Genomic DNA, 16915 nt, shown 5'->3' with positions numbered 1-16915 from the left:
TTTGATCATCTTTCTTTCTTTCTTTTTTCTTTTGGGTGCTCCATTTGGACAGTACAGGACAGCCGAGCAGAGCTTGGATGAGCCGCCTCACTGAAATCCCGAGATGGAGTTGCTGCTGATCTGCCTTTCCCTGTGGATATTGCAATGCAATTCGGCCAAAGCGGACTCAATCATACATATCGGTAAGCGTCCGGCAAAAAAAACAAAACAAAAAACAAAACATGTTTGGGTTGGTCGAGTGTAAAGGGGTGCGGGAATAAAGGTCAGCCAGCTTATACTGCCGTGATCACAAGATGTTGGTGAGAGGGCGGGATAAATAGAGTCTATTCAGCTTCATCCTGCGTTTAAGAAACACTTTGACTCTCCGGAGAGTTGAAAAGTTGGTGTTTTGTAAATGACCAATCACCCGACCCTCACTGCTACAGTTGTTTTGTTCATATTATTTATTGGTATTTATTCTATTTTGCACAGACATTTCTTTTACTTTTCGACGACAGATCACTGCATTCATCTTGTCTTCACATCTAAACCACACCACTGCCTGCCTTTGAACCGCAGTCCCCTCCAAAAAAACAAAAAAACAAAAAAAAAACCGATTTACAGTAAGCAGAAAGGCCTGTTTCAGTGAAGCTGTGAAATAATAATGATAAAACACTAATGTGCAATAGACAAACCGCTGAGGCTTTTTTTAGACCAAGCTACCTCTTGTGTGTACCCGACAAGCCTCAACTTTCCCCGGAACGTGACTGCAATGTCAAAAACAAAGATAGAGGGAATGTCAGCGGAGTTTCGTTTTATAGATGCAACACACATAGTGCCTCTTTGTACTCCAACTTCAAACCAGAGCTGCAGAGATGTGGAGATGCTCGAAACTCACCACGGCATCCAAACGATCTGGTGTGTGCCCTTAAACCTCGCATTAGGTTTGATTTGACACTTTTGAAACATATCTGCAGCCTCCGTTTCAACACGGACTCAGCCATTACCTTCATTTTTGCCCCCCTTTCCATTAATGAGCAGCCCTGTAATCTCAGATAAAAACGTCAGTGTCACTGTGAGCAAATCTCGTCTCGGTGCTACGCCGCCGCCACCGCTGCTGCTGCTGCTGCTCACTGTTTACTGCAACAGTCTGGCAAGCAGCAGCAGGTGCTCAGTCACTGGCTTAATACAGCAGTGGGACTCCATCCAGATAATATTGGCTGATAGTCCGCATAATGTTAGTGTACCCCAATTATTCTTCTCGTTTCCCTGAAACCCCTTTCAGTGATGTATGTGCTCTCCCAATAGCAGCTGATGCCATTTTGCTAAACAGTGGAGGAGGAGGGGGGGGCAGTTAAGCTTCAGTATTCCTCCCACACAAGGCCTACTGTGGGTAGGGTGCCACAGATCTGTTAGGCATGGTGGATATTAACTTTCTAAGTTTGACCAAAACTAGTGCAGTGCGTGTTTCCGATTTTACAGTGGTCTGTGGCGAGACCACGTCGCTCTCCGTGGTGCTGAAATCGCACCAGCGAAGACGCTTAGCTTGGGGAGAAAATACGTTTAATGTAAAGATATAGGCTATAAAAAGAAAAACAGCACTGTTCACTCCATCACTTTTGCAGACTGTGGGCAATAAAAGCTATGTTGTCTGCATTGGGTCCACAGCAAAAATAAATTTCGTTCATCATTATCTTCCCATATCGAACATTGAACTTGCGCACACATAACTACTGCGTGGCTTCCCCCCCTTCTTACTCTTCCAAGTAATTTACTGTTTTACTCAACAGGTGCCATATTCGAGGAAAACGCTGTAAGAGATGACCAGATTTTCCAACTTGCCATCTCAGACCTGAGTCTGAGCGATGACATTCTGCAGAGCGAGAAAATCACCCACTCTGTGAAACTTATCAAGCCTAACAACCCTTTCCAGGCAGTGCAGGAAGGTAAGCGTCCCTCGACCACCCCCCTCCCGCCCTTGGAATAAATTGCCGCTGCTTTTATTTTTATTTTAAATCTTATTACTTGGGGCAGCATGTGGGATGTCAGGAAGGGGGTCATCTAATCCGCTCAGTAGCTATGATCACGCAAGAAGTCCGGTGTTTGCTGCGTGGTAATCTTGACTGTCCTGATCTGCTGGAGCCCCAAGAGAATGTTGTTCATTCACACATTGAAGCGATGGCTAGTAGAGCAGGCAATGATGATGATTCATGTGCATCTGTGAGCGAGGGAAATAGCTGTGTGTGCGTGCGCGTAGGCGTGTATGTGTGTATGTGTGTGCGTCGCCACCTGCAAAGCGCTCTGCCACTGTACCAAAGCAAGGTGTCTTCTGTGGTTGAAAAGCTAGGTGGAAGCATTGAGTTAAGAGCACAACAGGACAAGATGTTATATGTGTATAAAAATCATGTGAAGACGATCAAATGAAGTTTCCCTACCAATCCGGGAGTTATGTAATGACGAGAGAGTAATATTTCTGGGTTTGCATGCCTCTTTGAATGGCAAACAATACAGTTTTGTCTACGTCTTTTGGCTTTCCCGTACTGTAGGTGCCCAGAATGGACACACATCAGACACCAAATTAATAATGAAATAATTTCAGCCAAGGTTATCTCACTCAGATGCTGAACAGACTGCAAAAGGCGATTAAACATTCTTCTGCTGAAATGAATCATTAAGACTTTAATAGGTTCCTGGGGATCTTCAAAAGCTGTTTATGTCCCCTGCACTCAGTTACCAGATCCTACTTTTGTCCCCAGTTGCACAAAGGCCTTGATGACTCATTGCTATTCATAGTGCCCCTGACAGGCAAAAAGATGATATTATGTCTCGCCTTTTGCTATAATTATCCCATGTCATTTAGATGTGGCTCTTAACAATGTCACAGATACCTAGTATTCAACTTCATATTTCCAAAAGCAAACTTAAATCCAGATGAGTCTTAACTCAAGCAGTCTGAGTTCTTTACATATACCAGAAGTATACCATCATTTTCCAGCTGCTGCTGCAGAGATAAGATGAAAAATGTGTTACGGACATATGTCACTTGGCTAATTTATCAGTCGTTGTTGCTTGAGATGCAAAAATGTAGTAATTAAACTGACTGGCTAGCAAATCATTCACCACTTGTGCTTCAGTCTAATTAGTGTAGTAACTCAGTCAAAGATGGAACTTTACACCTAAACTTGTTCATGCTTAACTCATACAAATTACCTTAACAATGCTTTCTTTTGACAACGTCCTTCACAGTATTTTAACATAACACAATGTGTACATAAACGCTTATAGGCACACAAAATTCTTGATAATCATTTTTCTTCAATGAAAACTTATTTCTTATTGAAAATAATTCAGTGTATCACTTCTGAATAAACTGCCTTTCTTTACCCTTGATTGGGTATCATTTAGCACGCTTAATTATTGTTTATGGCCAGGCTCCCGCTAATTAAATATTTAAGTGGTTGATTAGAGGGCATTCAGTTTCTGGAGAGAGTTTGGAATAACGTGCAGTCGATGACATGAGGATCAATGTGCGGCCTCAGATTCTTGCACTATACACAAAGTAGGCCGGTGAACATTGAGTGACAACTGGGATAAGTTAACCTTTTGCTTTGCTCTTTTGTTCGCTGCCATCCTGCTGTGAGTGGCAGTCAGGACCTTGCCATAGCGTGGTGTAGAGCGAGGAGAGTAGAGGTGGGTATAAACAGGGAAGGGATGGGAGCGTGAGTGAGTGAGATGAATGAGGATGAGATTATAGAGGTGCAGGATACAGTGACAGAAAAAATAGAAGGGAGCAAGATTAAGAGCGAGAGGGATGAAGAGCAAAAAAAAAAAAAATGTCCATGAGTACCAGTGACTCTGTGTGTGTGTGGGGGGGGGGAATCATGATCAAGACCTGAATAAACATGAGAGGGCCAAAGAAGAGCAAAAGATTTCAGTGAGGCGATGAGGAAAATTTGCAATCTTGAGACAAGTAGTTCTAGGGTCACGTTTGCCCTTATTTGGCTTTGTCCATCTTTGTCCTTGCTCTGCTAGAACATATATTAATGAGGAAGTCACACAAACGCCATGCAAACAGAAACACTCAACTATTCAGTCCTCCCACGCTTTTATCGTTTAAAGATGACAGCTCAAGGCTGGCTGGATATACTGCCTGACCACACAACTGGCAGATGCTGTCCTATTTATAGGCTGGAACAACTGAAATGAATGAACAGGGTGATTTCTACGCCGAGAGTGGAAGCTCACAAGCATCGATGCTCGCCATGAGACCTGTAGGGCTTATCTGCCATCAGCTTTGTGTTAAACAGAAAAACAAGACACTTAAGATTATAATTATATAAAATTCTCTTCCTAAATTGTGAGAGAATAAGTCATGCTGAGGTGAATTTCTCACAGTGGCTAGAGAATACATAATAAAGCAGGACATGGTTTATAGTACAAAATATTACAGTGCTGAATTTCTTATGTGTACAGTATTTCTCCTCACATTTGTTATGGAATTATTACAAATAATAATTCCATGACAAATGTTAGGAGAAAAGAAATATGATTTTTCACACATCTTAAAATTTGCAACCCAGATTTCCCCTTGTAATTTAAAAATAGAAGTTTGTCCTCTGGACATATAAGTTTACATGGGAAACAAAGCTTTTATATCTTTTTCTGCCTTACTTTTTATTCAGGGGAAGTTAAAGCAAGGGGACAGCAAACTTGCCACCCTGCTGTGTCATTATGCAAAGTAGAACCTATGCATATTTGAAGAAAAGTTCAGCCTGTAAGGCGGAGTTCTTTCCTTTTTTTGCCCCATAGTTGCTGGGTGAGCATTTAGACGATATGCAAATAATGTAAACATCTCATAAAACGAGAATGCCATGCATCATAACACAACTTTGCTGCAGGTGTGTGGTCAAAATACAGCAAAGTTGCATTAAGATTCTACAGCCATGTTAGCAGCCATGAGAGGCTGAACTTGGGCACTGTGGTAATTTGAGATAAGCATGCCAGCATGCAAACAACATTTTGACAACAAACTTAAAGATGTTAACCTGCTGGTGGCCATAGAAGAAAGGTTCATGATAGAGTGTGCAAAGCTTTATCCTTTAGGTTCTAGTTTCATGTTCTGGAACAAATGTAACTATCGTGGCATTATATAATTAGCAAGCATGCCAACAGGACAACAGTGTGGGACTACTGAAACTTTTCAAAACTAATTAGCTAAACATACATTTCGGTTTTTGTATAGCAGGCATTCAAATTGTATTGAATGCCAAAATTGCTTTTTTTGAGCTGTTTCACGTCCCCAGCAGAGATTTCCATTACAGTTTAAAGAATACGGGACACAGTTAAGGAAAATAGTTTCCTCCTCAGTAATTTGTTGAGCGTTCTGTCCCGCTGAGTCCTCTTCACACACTACACCACTAGTGACCCTCCATTTTCATCTAACCCCTGCCAAGGTAACGTCAAGGAGGATTTAATTCTTTGTCCTTTATGTCCCTGTAAGCCAATAGAGTTCAACGAAGTTTTTTTCCTCTTTGTCCTTTCCTCAGTCCATAATGACAAAAGTTGAAATAATGGTTCCTCAGTGTTGCCATTGATAATGCAATATCTTCCCTGTGAGTGTCTATTTATGACAACTCATTACTCGCTGTGTAAACGTGATGTAATGCTGCCCTTTCGCTATTATTGTCCCTGTAAATTTAAAAATGCTACATAAATCTTGGTAACAGATTTGTTTGTGCTTTTATGTCTTTTTACACAGAGGGACAATGATCAGACCATTATACCAGCCCCTGTTAATTACTACAGTTACTTTAATCTATCATAAGCACTTCAGTGGGCTGTAAAAAGCCGGCAGGTGACTTAATAAAGTAATTAATGTTGTGACAGAGGTGTATCATGTTATTTATTCCCTTCAAAATGTAAAGCATCCCTGTAGGCCAGGTAGGATTAATCAGCATATGCAGAGCTGCTTCTGCGGTTGTCGGGTGATACTTGGAAAAATTGTGCAGTAGCATGAAATATTCATTTGAAAATAAACTGTTTCCAAAAAAGAAAATCCACATTCTGCCACTTAAAGTAATGCAGGCAATGAACTCATAGCAGATATTTTCCACATATAAGGTTGTATATATTGAATACATGGACTTACCAGAATTCAGTTTGTCACCAGGAGAGGATGCCATCACCAGAAGGGGTTTATCTAATGTTTCCTTTTTATTTGACTGTCACTTTTTGATTTTTTTTTAATCCATCCACCATATATAGGTCCTCAAAAACTCTTCTAAAAATGGTCATATGTACTTCCTGCTTCCTCCTCACAGTCCTGCAGTGCTATATTACAGAGTTTATTGATGTGATCATTTCACTGCTCGCACATTATTTATCTGTGAAATGTATCATAACATTTAGCTGGCTACATGGCTGTGCAATAGATATTTTTTTAGATTATGGAGAGGGTGAATAAATGCTGTGACACATGAACACACATGGATTATCTGCCTTTTTTTTTTTTTAACTTGAATTTGTGGCATCCTGCGTGATTTGAGCTTCTGATCGCTCAGCAAAGGATGATAAGATCCTGCACAATTGCGCAACTGAGGACTGATCATTAAAGAAGATACAAATAGGGCTCAGATGTGTTGATTTCTATAATGAATATGCCTATGCAAGCGGAAAGTTTTTTATTTATGGAGAAGTGTGTTCAGTGCTGTAATATCTATAATATGGTCTGCTTGCTCCTTGCTTCACAATCCAGCTGTTTCACAGGTATTCCTCGCTTGGCTTGCCTCATTGCAATTCATTTGACCTCTTCTGAGAGATTTCAAAGGTAAAATATTCCTTCCTTTGTTGCACAGGTCACACTTTAGTAATATTACAGCTATAACTGTTATGTAACAGACAGTGCATTTCTGTATTTTAACACACCTGCACTTTTACACGTAAGCCATTCACAACAGCATGGGTGCCATAGGGAATGCTCTTTGGGGCCTGTCAGCTGAAAGACACACTAAAGAACATACATTCCTGAACATTTTCTTTAGAATAGCCAAAGTCAGCATTGTCTGAAGTGAGAAAGGAAGCGAGAGAGCAGAGTACAGAAGGAAAGAGACACAGAGAGGTCAAGACTGTTAAATACTGGATCGGCTTAGTAGGCCTGCAGGTTTTGTCCTCTGTGCTGTACAGGAACAGCTGGTCAGAACTGCTCTCTTGTGGTGGGTTACTTCTGTGTCAGGTAGCCTCAACATTTGCAACAGATGTCTCATTTGCTAGTTCTCCGACTCTTCTTGAAAGTAGCTCAGAGACATTTATAAGTATCCAATTATAAAAAAAATACTCTAAAGACTTTAAAAGTGGTTTTGACTTTGGTGTCAAAAGACTTGGTCTGCTGATTAACTTCAGGAAAAGCGTCAGTACGCTCAAATGCCACATCTGATCTGTATTCAAAGAAATCATCTGCAGCACTGCTAAATGTCACCATGACCAGGGATTTTAGTAATCTTTTAATTTGGGTAAACAGGGTTGTGAAGTGTGGAAACAAGTTTTTTTTTGTTTTTTTTTTATAAAGTCTCACAAGTAAATACACTGAGAAAGACAGTGGGAGCATTGCAATGCAGATTTTTATTGTTGGCTTTTAGGGAAATTGTGAAGTTATGTTTAGTCTGTGTCAGAATTATAATATTGCTCTAATTAGAGAGAGTGGCATGCATTCATGTTGGGTCTTTGTTCGTTTGTGTATTCATCACACTCCCCATGTTGCCACACTGGCAGACAGCTGAGGGCTGACTTCAAAGTATTCTCATCGCTTTTCATACTGGCATGTTTGACTGAGGATGTTCTGGGGGGTTCATTGTGTAAAAGCCTGACTAATGGCTTGGGTCGTATGATGGCTGTTTGTACCTGAAGGCCATATGAAGGAAATGCCCACTTAAAAAATGGATTCATTTTTTAACTGCACAAAGTACATACAAATCTTGATAGATGTTTGACAGATTATTCCTCCAGTGATCTAGCATGTGTACTAAATTTGGCATCAGAGGATATTATTTTTGTCCTTTTACCCTGTCAGGCAGTGACAGGTGAAATTTATCCTGCTGGTTCCTGTGATTGTTGTTTAAAAGACATTTAACACCTGCATTGATTTTTCCAATATGACAAGAGCATCTGATCTATGAGGGCTGGTTAAAATCTGCATCTATCAGAACACAACTGAGCACATGCCACGCATAACCCAACAAGCTGCCTGTAATAACTTGCACATGAACATACAACATATGTTTTCCCCACCACCGGTTTCTCAGTCCCATGTCTTATTCATGTCCCTGCCTTCTTTGGCGTGACAGATTTATAACGAGCTGTAGAGAACACTGTGACAGATGTTAGTGCTTTGCTACGACCCCAAACAGCCCCCAACCACCGCTGGGGATTGGCCATCAATACTGCTCTACCTGTTAGAGCGAGAGAGACCGAATGAGACTCATACACAGAGAAATGGGGGGAGGGGGTGGGGGTGGTCCAGAGGAGATGTCCTGTTCAATCAGACTGATGTTGATGAGGCCTTCAGCCTCCGTCCGTTGTAATACATCGGAGTCCCACATGTTACTAACATCATTTCTCTTTGTACACACACCGTTATGCTTCGACGTTATTGAGCTGCCTAAAGTGTGCTGAGATGGCAGAGATGAGGTGGTGGGGGAGGAAGAGTGGGTGTATAAATGCCGGTAGAGGATTTGTTTGTTTGTGCATGCTGGTATGAATATATGTGTGGTAATATGCTGTAATATGTGATCGTTTGTGTTGGGTTTTTAGATGCAGGTTTGCGGATGTGTTTGGAAAGTGATTTTGTGGTTTTGTGAGAGGCAGTGTTGGTCATGAAAGCAGTTTGGTGATGGGAGCTTTCAGCTACCCCTTTCACTCACTTGTGATGCTGACTAGCTCTGAGGGAAGTGTGTATAATTTACTACCCACCACCTGCACCATTGGCTGCAAGAAGACTTCATTCCAGGACGGAAGACAAAGAGCAGAAAATCAGCCTCAGAGTAAATCCTATTAGAGCCTAAACAGAAGTCGTCCAAAGAAATGCTGTGCGGCTATCTCTGACGTCACACTCTCTGCAGACAGAGGGAGGAGAGCGATGGGGTTTGGTTGTGGGTGGAATTGGACTGGAAGTCTTGGTGAATATAGGGGTGAAGTAGAGTGAAATAGTGAGCAAGTGTGACAGTGAGGGTGAAAGCAGGGTGATGGAGATGGCTGAAGGCAGTGGGAAAATGCAGGGAAAAAAAGGAGCAGAGCATGTAAAATCTTGGAGCGTATGGAAGACAAAAGGGGCAGAATCATTTGAAACTGCCGACTCGGCTCACTAGCCTTATTGATGAAAAGATGCCAAAATGTATTTGGGAGCCATTGTTTGCATTAGTGCCCACAGACATGACTACCAAGTGGGACCATCTGTCAAAAGAATCCCTTCTCAGTCTTCTCTGACTCTCCGTCTCTCTCACATTGCCATGGGTCCTCTACCATGGCCAGGCAACATGGATTTTATCCAAAGATGAGGCTAAGCTAGTGTGTAAGCTCTCTCTGAGTGAAATCAAAACCCAGCTTAAACCTCATGAGTAAAAGCCTAAAAAGAGTGTAAAGGGCGAACCATGCAGACGCCACTGAAAAGTGGGTCAAATGTGCATCCCGGTATGAATATACATCAGTTTGGCTGAGAAGTATATTCTACAGTGAACCATCACAAGCTTTTGCATAATTACTCTGCTTTTTTTTAACTCACTATGATGCTGTTTTGATTCTGTACTTACCCAATGGCTTTTTCCTTTTAGCAGTATTTGATCTAATACATCACAGTGGAGAGCAAGCTGTTAATGTATGAATACACTGGCTAATTGGAATGGCGAGACACAAAAACACAACAAAGCACTTAAGTTCTAGTTTTCTTACTTACACATTGTCTCAGCTGATAATTAGAGTTAATTAGCAGATATTGTAAAATAATGTCCTATTTTAACCAAGTAAGTTAACACTTAGCAATACGACATGTTATCTAATCCGCGGCATTATCACATCCAGACAAATTATTCAGGGAACACTCGTGGGATGTGTAGGCCTAATTCCTGTTTTACTACCCTATTCATCAGCAAACCCAGCGTCAGTTTTCCGTAGGTGTAATCACAGCAAGATGTCATTGTTAGGTTTTAATCATTGCTTGAACACGCTTGTAAAATCTTGTAGCACCGAGTTTATTGAATCCCTTGTTTTTTCTTTAATTATATCAGTGTAAAGCGCATCTAAGTAGAAGGCCTCCTTCCAAAGAAACACCCACGCCACACCAACATGACCCACTCATCATATATAAAAGCAGGAATAAGGAGGTCGTCGTTGTTTCTTGGTATTCATAAAGCACCCTTGCTGAAATAGCAAACAAATGATAACGTCTCTCCAACAGATGTCTTGGCGCCACTTCATAGTTATGTTTTCCACATATGTACAAATATATGGGACTGACATAATTCCATGCACAGTGTTAACATGGTTAAAATACTAAAATATAAAAAAGCTCTCTCGTTACAATCATGTGTTTCATTTGATCCTTCTATCTGAAATGAAGCATTTCTGAAAAATATAAATGCTGTAATGTATTGGAGACCTCTGATAGGCTGAAACTGAATAATAAAAATTCACCAATGGGAGTGAGCTTTGTAAAAAAAAAAAAAAGAGTTTGTGTTCTTAACCAATTTGCCTTATTTATTATAGAATAAATTTTCCAAAATGCAAGGGTGTTTTCTGTGTGAGCACACATACTTAATTAGGCCCCATTTAAAGGTGACAACACCAGTAAAACATCACCGTGTACTTATTCAGAGTTTAGTTAGTCTCAAAGAGATAAGTGACGGTATTAACATGTTTCTTGCAGAATGACAGTGTCAGTGTAAAATATGGTGTGATCAGTGTGTATACTGTTGTAATCATTTACAGTAGAAAATTAAAATATTCCCATACAATATAGCAATTTGATGTATTTTACTGCAAATCTTTAAGCAGGTATGTGTCTCATTGAAGAGATATTACCAGTATGTGCTTTTTTCCTGTAGATAGCTCTCTTAAAGGATAAGCAAGTTCTTCAAGAAGTAGTATTACAGGATAATTTCTCCTTTTCTTTTTCACTTACTCGGGCCATTTTTGCTACTGAACCAGATTTTTGATTGGTACTGCATTTCGTGGAAAGTAAAGTGTTCTCACAAAGGTGTCATCTTCTTACAACATCTCGTTTTTTTTAAAAGATTGAACTAGAGGTCACAGGATAGAAGAAGAGTTTTCAAGCATTCAAAAAGGTTTCTGACTTCTTTTTATTTCACCTGCATGATGGTTTCAAAGGTTAATGAGGATCACTGTACTGAGAGAAGAATATGGTGGAGAGAGCAATGTTAATATGCTGTTTGTGTCTTCAAGCCTTCTCAAACCCAAGGCGATGTGAATGATTCATTCTCTCACTTGATCGAGACAGAGAAGGTTCATCATCTCGCATTATCATGTCAGTCTGGGACACACAGTCATTATGTTGCTAAAGGATTTTCTAACTACAGTATTTCCACTGTCACGTCAATCACAAGGATAAAAGCACATTTAAACTGTGTAAATAATTATACTGTGTCTGATATAGCATTTATTGCGTACATAATTGTGTTTTTGAGTATCTTTTGCCTGTCACACAGACTTTTGTGTCTTGAAATATTTGTTTCTGAGTTTTCTTTTGTGGCTTTAAACTACTACATCACGGCTTTGCTCCTGGTTGAACTCCGGACAGTCTTCAGCTTTGTCCTGTGCTCGAATAAACACAGGCCCCAAAGGTTTGGAATTTCATGTAGACATACAGAGTTGTGGTGCAACTGGAATACTTTATCTGCCCTTTCCTCTGAGGTTGAATGATTTTAGGGAACAACATGAGTGCTATGTCCACAAACTGAATGTGTAACACAATCTACGGATGGAGAGTCGATAAGGAAAGTAGCTTTATATTTAACTGGTGATTTTTTTACAGCTTTAAGGAAGGCAATTATGTGCATCTATATACAGATTTAATTCTAAAATTTTAAAAAAAAGTCATAATTATGGTTTATCGTGATATTCAAACTTTATGGTACCCATAGGATGAATCGGTATGCCTATTTGGATTCTTCGACATACATTTTGTGTATACTCATTTATCAATAAATTGCAAACCTTTTTGGCAAGATTTTAGCTCTTTTAAGCACCTTATAAAACCTTTTGTTCTTCTATATATTTTAAAATCATGCCACCAGTGGGCCAGCTATTTATTTTAAATTGTTTCCTGCAACTCTTGTAAATAATTGACCGCAAGGCTTAAATTGCCTCTATGACAGATACCACTTGGCTGGGCACACACTTAATGACTGTCAATCTTATTATGAATGCGAGTTGGATGTTCCAGCTGATCGAGTTTACAGTTGGCAGATAAAGTCATACACTGTGTAGTGGAATTTTAGGCTTAGTTCTTTAGAACCAGTCACTACCTTGTTTTTCAATTACAATTTTTAAAGTTTTTTTTTTTTTTAATGATTGATTTGGGACTGTGATGATGCTCTCACTGTTGACTTGGAAAAGCTAAACAAACAGAAGAAGAAAATCATAAAGTTCGAAAAGGTTTGTGGCATAAAAGTTTACTGCAGATCTTCCTCTTCTTCATGTAACGTAATATAAATATAGTAAATAACTGAGGTCTTTAATTACTACAGCAGGTTTTATCTCGCAAATGTATTTGCTGGAAGTAGTCTCTCATTTCTAACTCCCTCTGTTTGATTATTATATGAATGAATTGGGAATGTTCCTGGCAAGTAATTTCTTGGTCAATTAAACAAGGGAAAAAATTAGACTAACCAACTAGTCTAAAAAAATAAACACTCAGAAACTAACTTAAATTTGAGAACCGTTTAACGATGATGTCAAAAACCAACAACAAAGACATTTTAAACCATTTATCACACTCTTCAATAATGAATCATGCTTCTTAACTGTGTGGCACCTCACATCATGCATTATGAACAGTGCACATCATATCACAGACAACAAAGAAGAAAAACACTTAAAATAAACTGTTGTTAAATATGATATGAAAAGATGTTACTGCAAAAGAAATTCAAGTAAAATTAAAATACCAAATTAACATCAGAAAAATGAAATGAAGGGAGTGAAAAGTACGCCGTGCTTTATGAATGATGCATGCTGTTTGAAAATTCATAACAACCACTTCAATAAAAGTTCAAATCTAAAGTAACAAAATGATAAATCATCCAGCAATTGTATTCTGCTTATCTGAAATGAGGTTGCAGGGGCAGCAGCCTAGCAGGGAAGCCCATACCTCCCTCATCATCAAACATCAAGCTTTTATTTTGAAATACTTTCAGGAGCATTTGGGAAAGAAAAAAAATCTGATTTTAATAGTAAAGTTTTGTTGTTATTGCTTTTTCATATGACATTTACTGACAGAATGTCCAGTCACTACTGACAAGGTTAGCCAACATGCAATACACAATGCTTTGTTCTCAGGTTTGTGCCCCTCTCTGACTATCAGAGACCAGGTCTATGTTTCCCATAAACAGTATGAAAGATGAATGTATAGCTACCGTAACATCACCCACTGGTATCTTGGACCGAGATTTCTTGAAACTTCAGAATAGGACATAATAAAAACAAATGTGACAAGGAGAGGCAGGTCTGACTGTGAAACCACATGTTCATTGGCTAATCACATGACAGTTACATGTTGTTAGCCAATGAGCCTGTGGTTTCATGCTACAGATAATCTTTCATTTTGAGACATAGTAGGAGCAAGATTTACAAAAGACAATTTCTTATTCAGAATGACCCAAAATGAGTGACTGAGCCTATAAACTCAGCAGGAAAATGTTTATGTCAAGACACAAAGATGTTTTCCCGTAGACTTCTACAGGACCAGAAACCACAGCTATCGCCATCTAGTGGACTTCAGATAAATGGTAAAATGGACTGGTTCTTATATAGTGCTTTTCTACTCTATCTAAGCACTCAAAGCGCTTTACACAACATCGAATGATAGAATGTAAGTTTAAGGAATCATTGGTTCATTTTTCTTACATCCATGTTTTATGCTGTCTATGGTGAGCACAAGGCTCCATGCAGATATTCACGTGCGTGCCAATTACTTTTTTTTAATCTTGCAGACTCGTCCACGGATATTTTACAATCCACCAAGTGCATATGCGCTCCAGGCAGCAGACTTCAAGAATACTTCAAAGAAGTGTAACAGAAATGACTAGTCGTCCTGTCTGCACCTGTCCATGTCTGTAACAGAGTATAATAAAGGTTTAAGTAGAGAGTAGAGAATATATAGTTGAGTTTAGAGTTGATACACATGATAAGTGGCCTTAAATATTTTAAGTGTATGCATATATTCTTACATAAGGGAATTACATAATTCATTTTATCAACCATTATATAAATTTCATCTATATATGGAACCTTCAAAGTGTCCTAATTCTCAGTGCAGTCAGTACAGAGTACCCTAGTGCCTCAGGATCTCTTTCTCTTTTCAGTAAGCGGAAAAAGAAGAATTAAAAAATAACTCTCAGCCCATTGTATAATTGCATGAAAAGTAATGCCAAAATAGTATTTTTTGTAAATTCTTTTAACGGCATAAAATCAGCCTTCAAACAACCAGATTCGAGCATATCTTTAGTTCAAAACACAGAAAATGTTTTGATTAGATCCGTTTAGATACAGTAATTTTTTGTGTAGATAAGGAAAAGGAGTCTGAGAACATTTTCACTATGGCAGATACAAAAAACAAAAGCAAAAACTCTAGAAGATGCTGTATTTATCCCACCGAGGAACAAGATGGCTGAGGCTCTATCCAGGTAGAAATTGGACAATGGTGAACACAAAACAACAAACAAAAACAAAAGACCCTGGGCAAAAATAAGGTTTTGCAAGTGATTTTGAGCCACTCAGACTTTACTTTTCTCTGCTTTGACTGCAGACACAGCAGCAAACACTGGGTCCAAGATTACAACAGAAAAAATGGAATGAAATGCTTAAAAGTGGTCCATTTTTCAAGAAACCAAACCAAAGGGTGAGCATTACAGAAAGTTTGAGTATGTAGAGGCTCATCCGTCCAATACAACAACAGCATCACAATCAGAAAAAAGATGTCTTAGAGGCACGATGAAAATATGGAAAAGGTGAGTGGGAAGAAAAGAGAAGCAGATTGCCTTGAGGCTAGAAAGAGAGGCAAATTGGTGGTGGTGGAGGAGGAGGTGGCAGCATTTCAGACCATGTCTCTATCTTTCCCTTTTTTCTTGGACAGCAGGAAGATGTCTATCAAGGCAATGTCATCATTTCTGGCAGTGGAAGCTTCCTCCTAGCAACACTCTGGCAGTCTGTGCAACCAGGAAGAGAGAACAGGAGAATGAGGCATCTCCCAATTGAATAGTTGTCCCTCACTGATTCTCTGTGTGCCCACTCTCCGCCATAACAAAGCCTTCTTTTAACAGAACAAAAATGGAAAGTCTTGGCCGCAGTCATGCTCATTCCAGCACAAACAGTATGTGTGCTTTTTGTCGCAATGTGACTGGGGAGAGTTCACTACTTGTTAGTTTGTATGTGTGTGTATCTGTGTAGACATATAAATCATGTAGGTGTGTATGTGCAACAAACTGGCTCGTGTTTCTGCATTCGCATATGTTGAATTGTATTCCATCAAAAAACCCATAACAAGATGTCAAGATAAAACTATTCCATATTGTTGTTATGGGCTTTGCTTCTTTTTTGTTTCAGATTGCTTTTGGACAGTGTAATCTAATGCCTTGATCCAATGCATTGGTTGATATGGCAACTGCTCCATACTTGAGAAAACAATTTCACTCTGTCCACCTGTTGATAAGTGAAACTCAGACCAACAGTCTTGATAACAGAGGTATTGGTCATTGAAAATAAATCCACAAGGAGGAACGTGAAGGTAGAATTGAAAGCATCTGTCATGAAAGCAGCGATTCTCTCTTCCTCAATAACCCAATAATCACATAATAAAACCAGTCTTGTGGGAGACACTTGGAACATTATTTTTAATAATAATAATGTTCTCTCAAAATACTGAGCAGTGTCCCTTCAATTTAGACACTCTCCTTTCACAAAACCCTAATGTGAATCTCTGTTAAGGTTTCCAGGCATTGTGCTTTATGTGTGGCCTGCAGAGCATCATCCATACCCATTCCCACATACTGAGGCAATGCCTCACAGTCTGATTGGTTGAAGTTTTTGAAAGTTAACGCTGTAGGACAGACACTTTTCTAAAGTCGTGGCTTTTATCCAACGGCTGTGAAGAAAGAAGGGAAGGCTGTCATCATGGGTCAAGTGTAGGTTAACCTGTCACCATCTTTTGCTGCCTACGCCACTCCCAATGGGAAAATAGTGAGTCACCGTAAAGTCATAGACAGATTTTGGCAGAATATGATGAAAAATACCCCAAAGATAAGGACGTGGAGCAACAATAAAGACTTGAAACTGGTTTTAGCTGGGTAAAACTGGCAGAAGGTGATGCTCTTAGAGTTTTCTTGCTTGCTTTGTTTTTTTCTTTGCCTTTTTCGTCCAGTTTTAAATCATACTTGGGGGAGATGTGAAACGAAGTGACAAAGCCCATGTGGGGAAACGTGGTTCAAAATCAGATGTTTCAATCTATGGATGCATCCCTACGGATACTCAAAAATGACAGAGAGTAACAGTTAACAATAGTTTAGCAGGGCCAAACAGAAATACCTTCTTATAGTATAGATTTTAGTCGCATAGATCTAGAGACTGGTTGGTCATCTTGTGGCAAACTGGAAATCACTAGTGAGATTTGTGTATTCCCCAAATGGTAGTGAGTTGTTGCTGGAGGTTTAAGGCA

The 16915-nt window shown here is 39.5% G+C and overlaps 1 protein-coding gene across 1 annotated transcript in view; it reads left to right on the top strand.

The window, feature by feature from the left end:
* Positions 1-854: 854 nt before the first annotated feature.
* grid1a (glutamate receptor, ionotropic, delta 1a) overlaps positions 855-16915 on the top strand; it is a 252043-nt gene continuing 235982 nt past the window's right edge. The window contains exons 1-2 of the mRNA XM_039621614.1: positions 855-897; positions 1770-1925. Of these exons, the coding sequence (XP_039477548.1) occupies positions 855-897; positions 1770-1925 (199 nt within the window). The remainder of the gene's footprint in view (positions 898-1769; positions 1926-16915) is intronic.

Source organism: Oreochromis aureus, linkage group 13 (assembly GCF_013358895.1).
Source record: "Oreochromis aureus strain Israel breed Guangdong linkage group 13, ZZ_aureus, whole genome shotgun sequence".
Lineage (NCBI taxonomy): Eukaryota > Metazoa > Chordata > Actinopteri > Cichliformes > Cichlidae > Oreochromis > Oreochromis aureus.
This window is presented reverse-complemented; position numbering and strand designations above follow the sequence as displayed.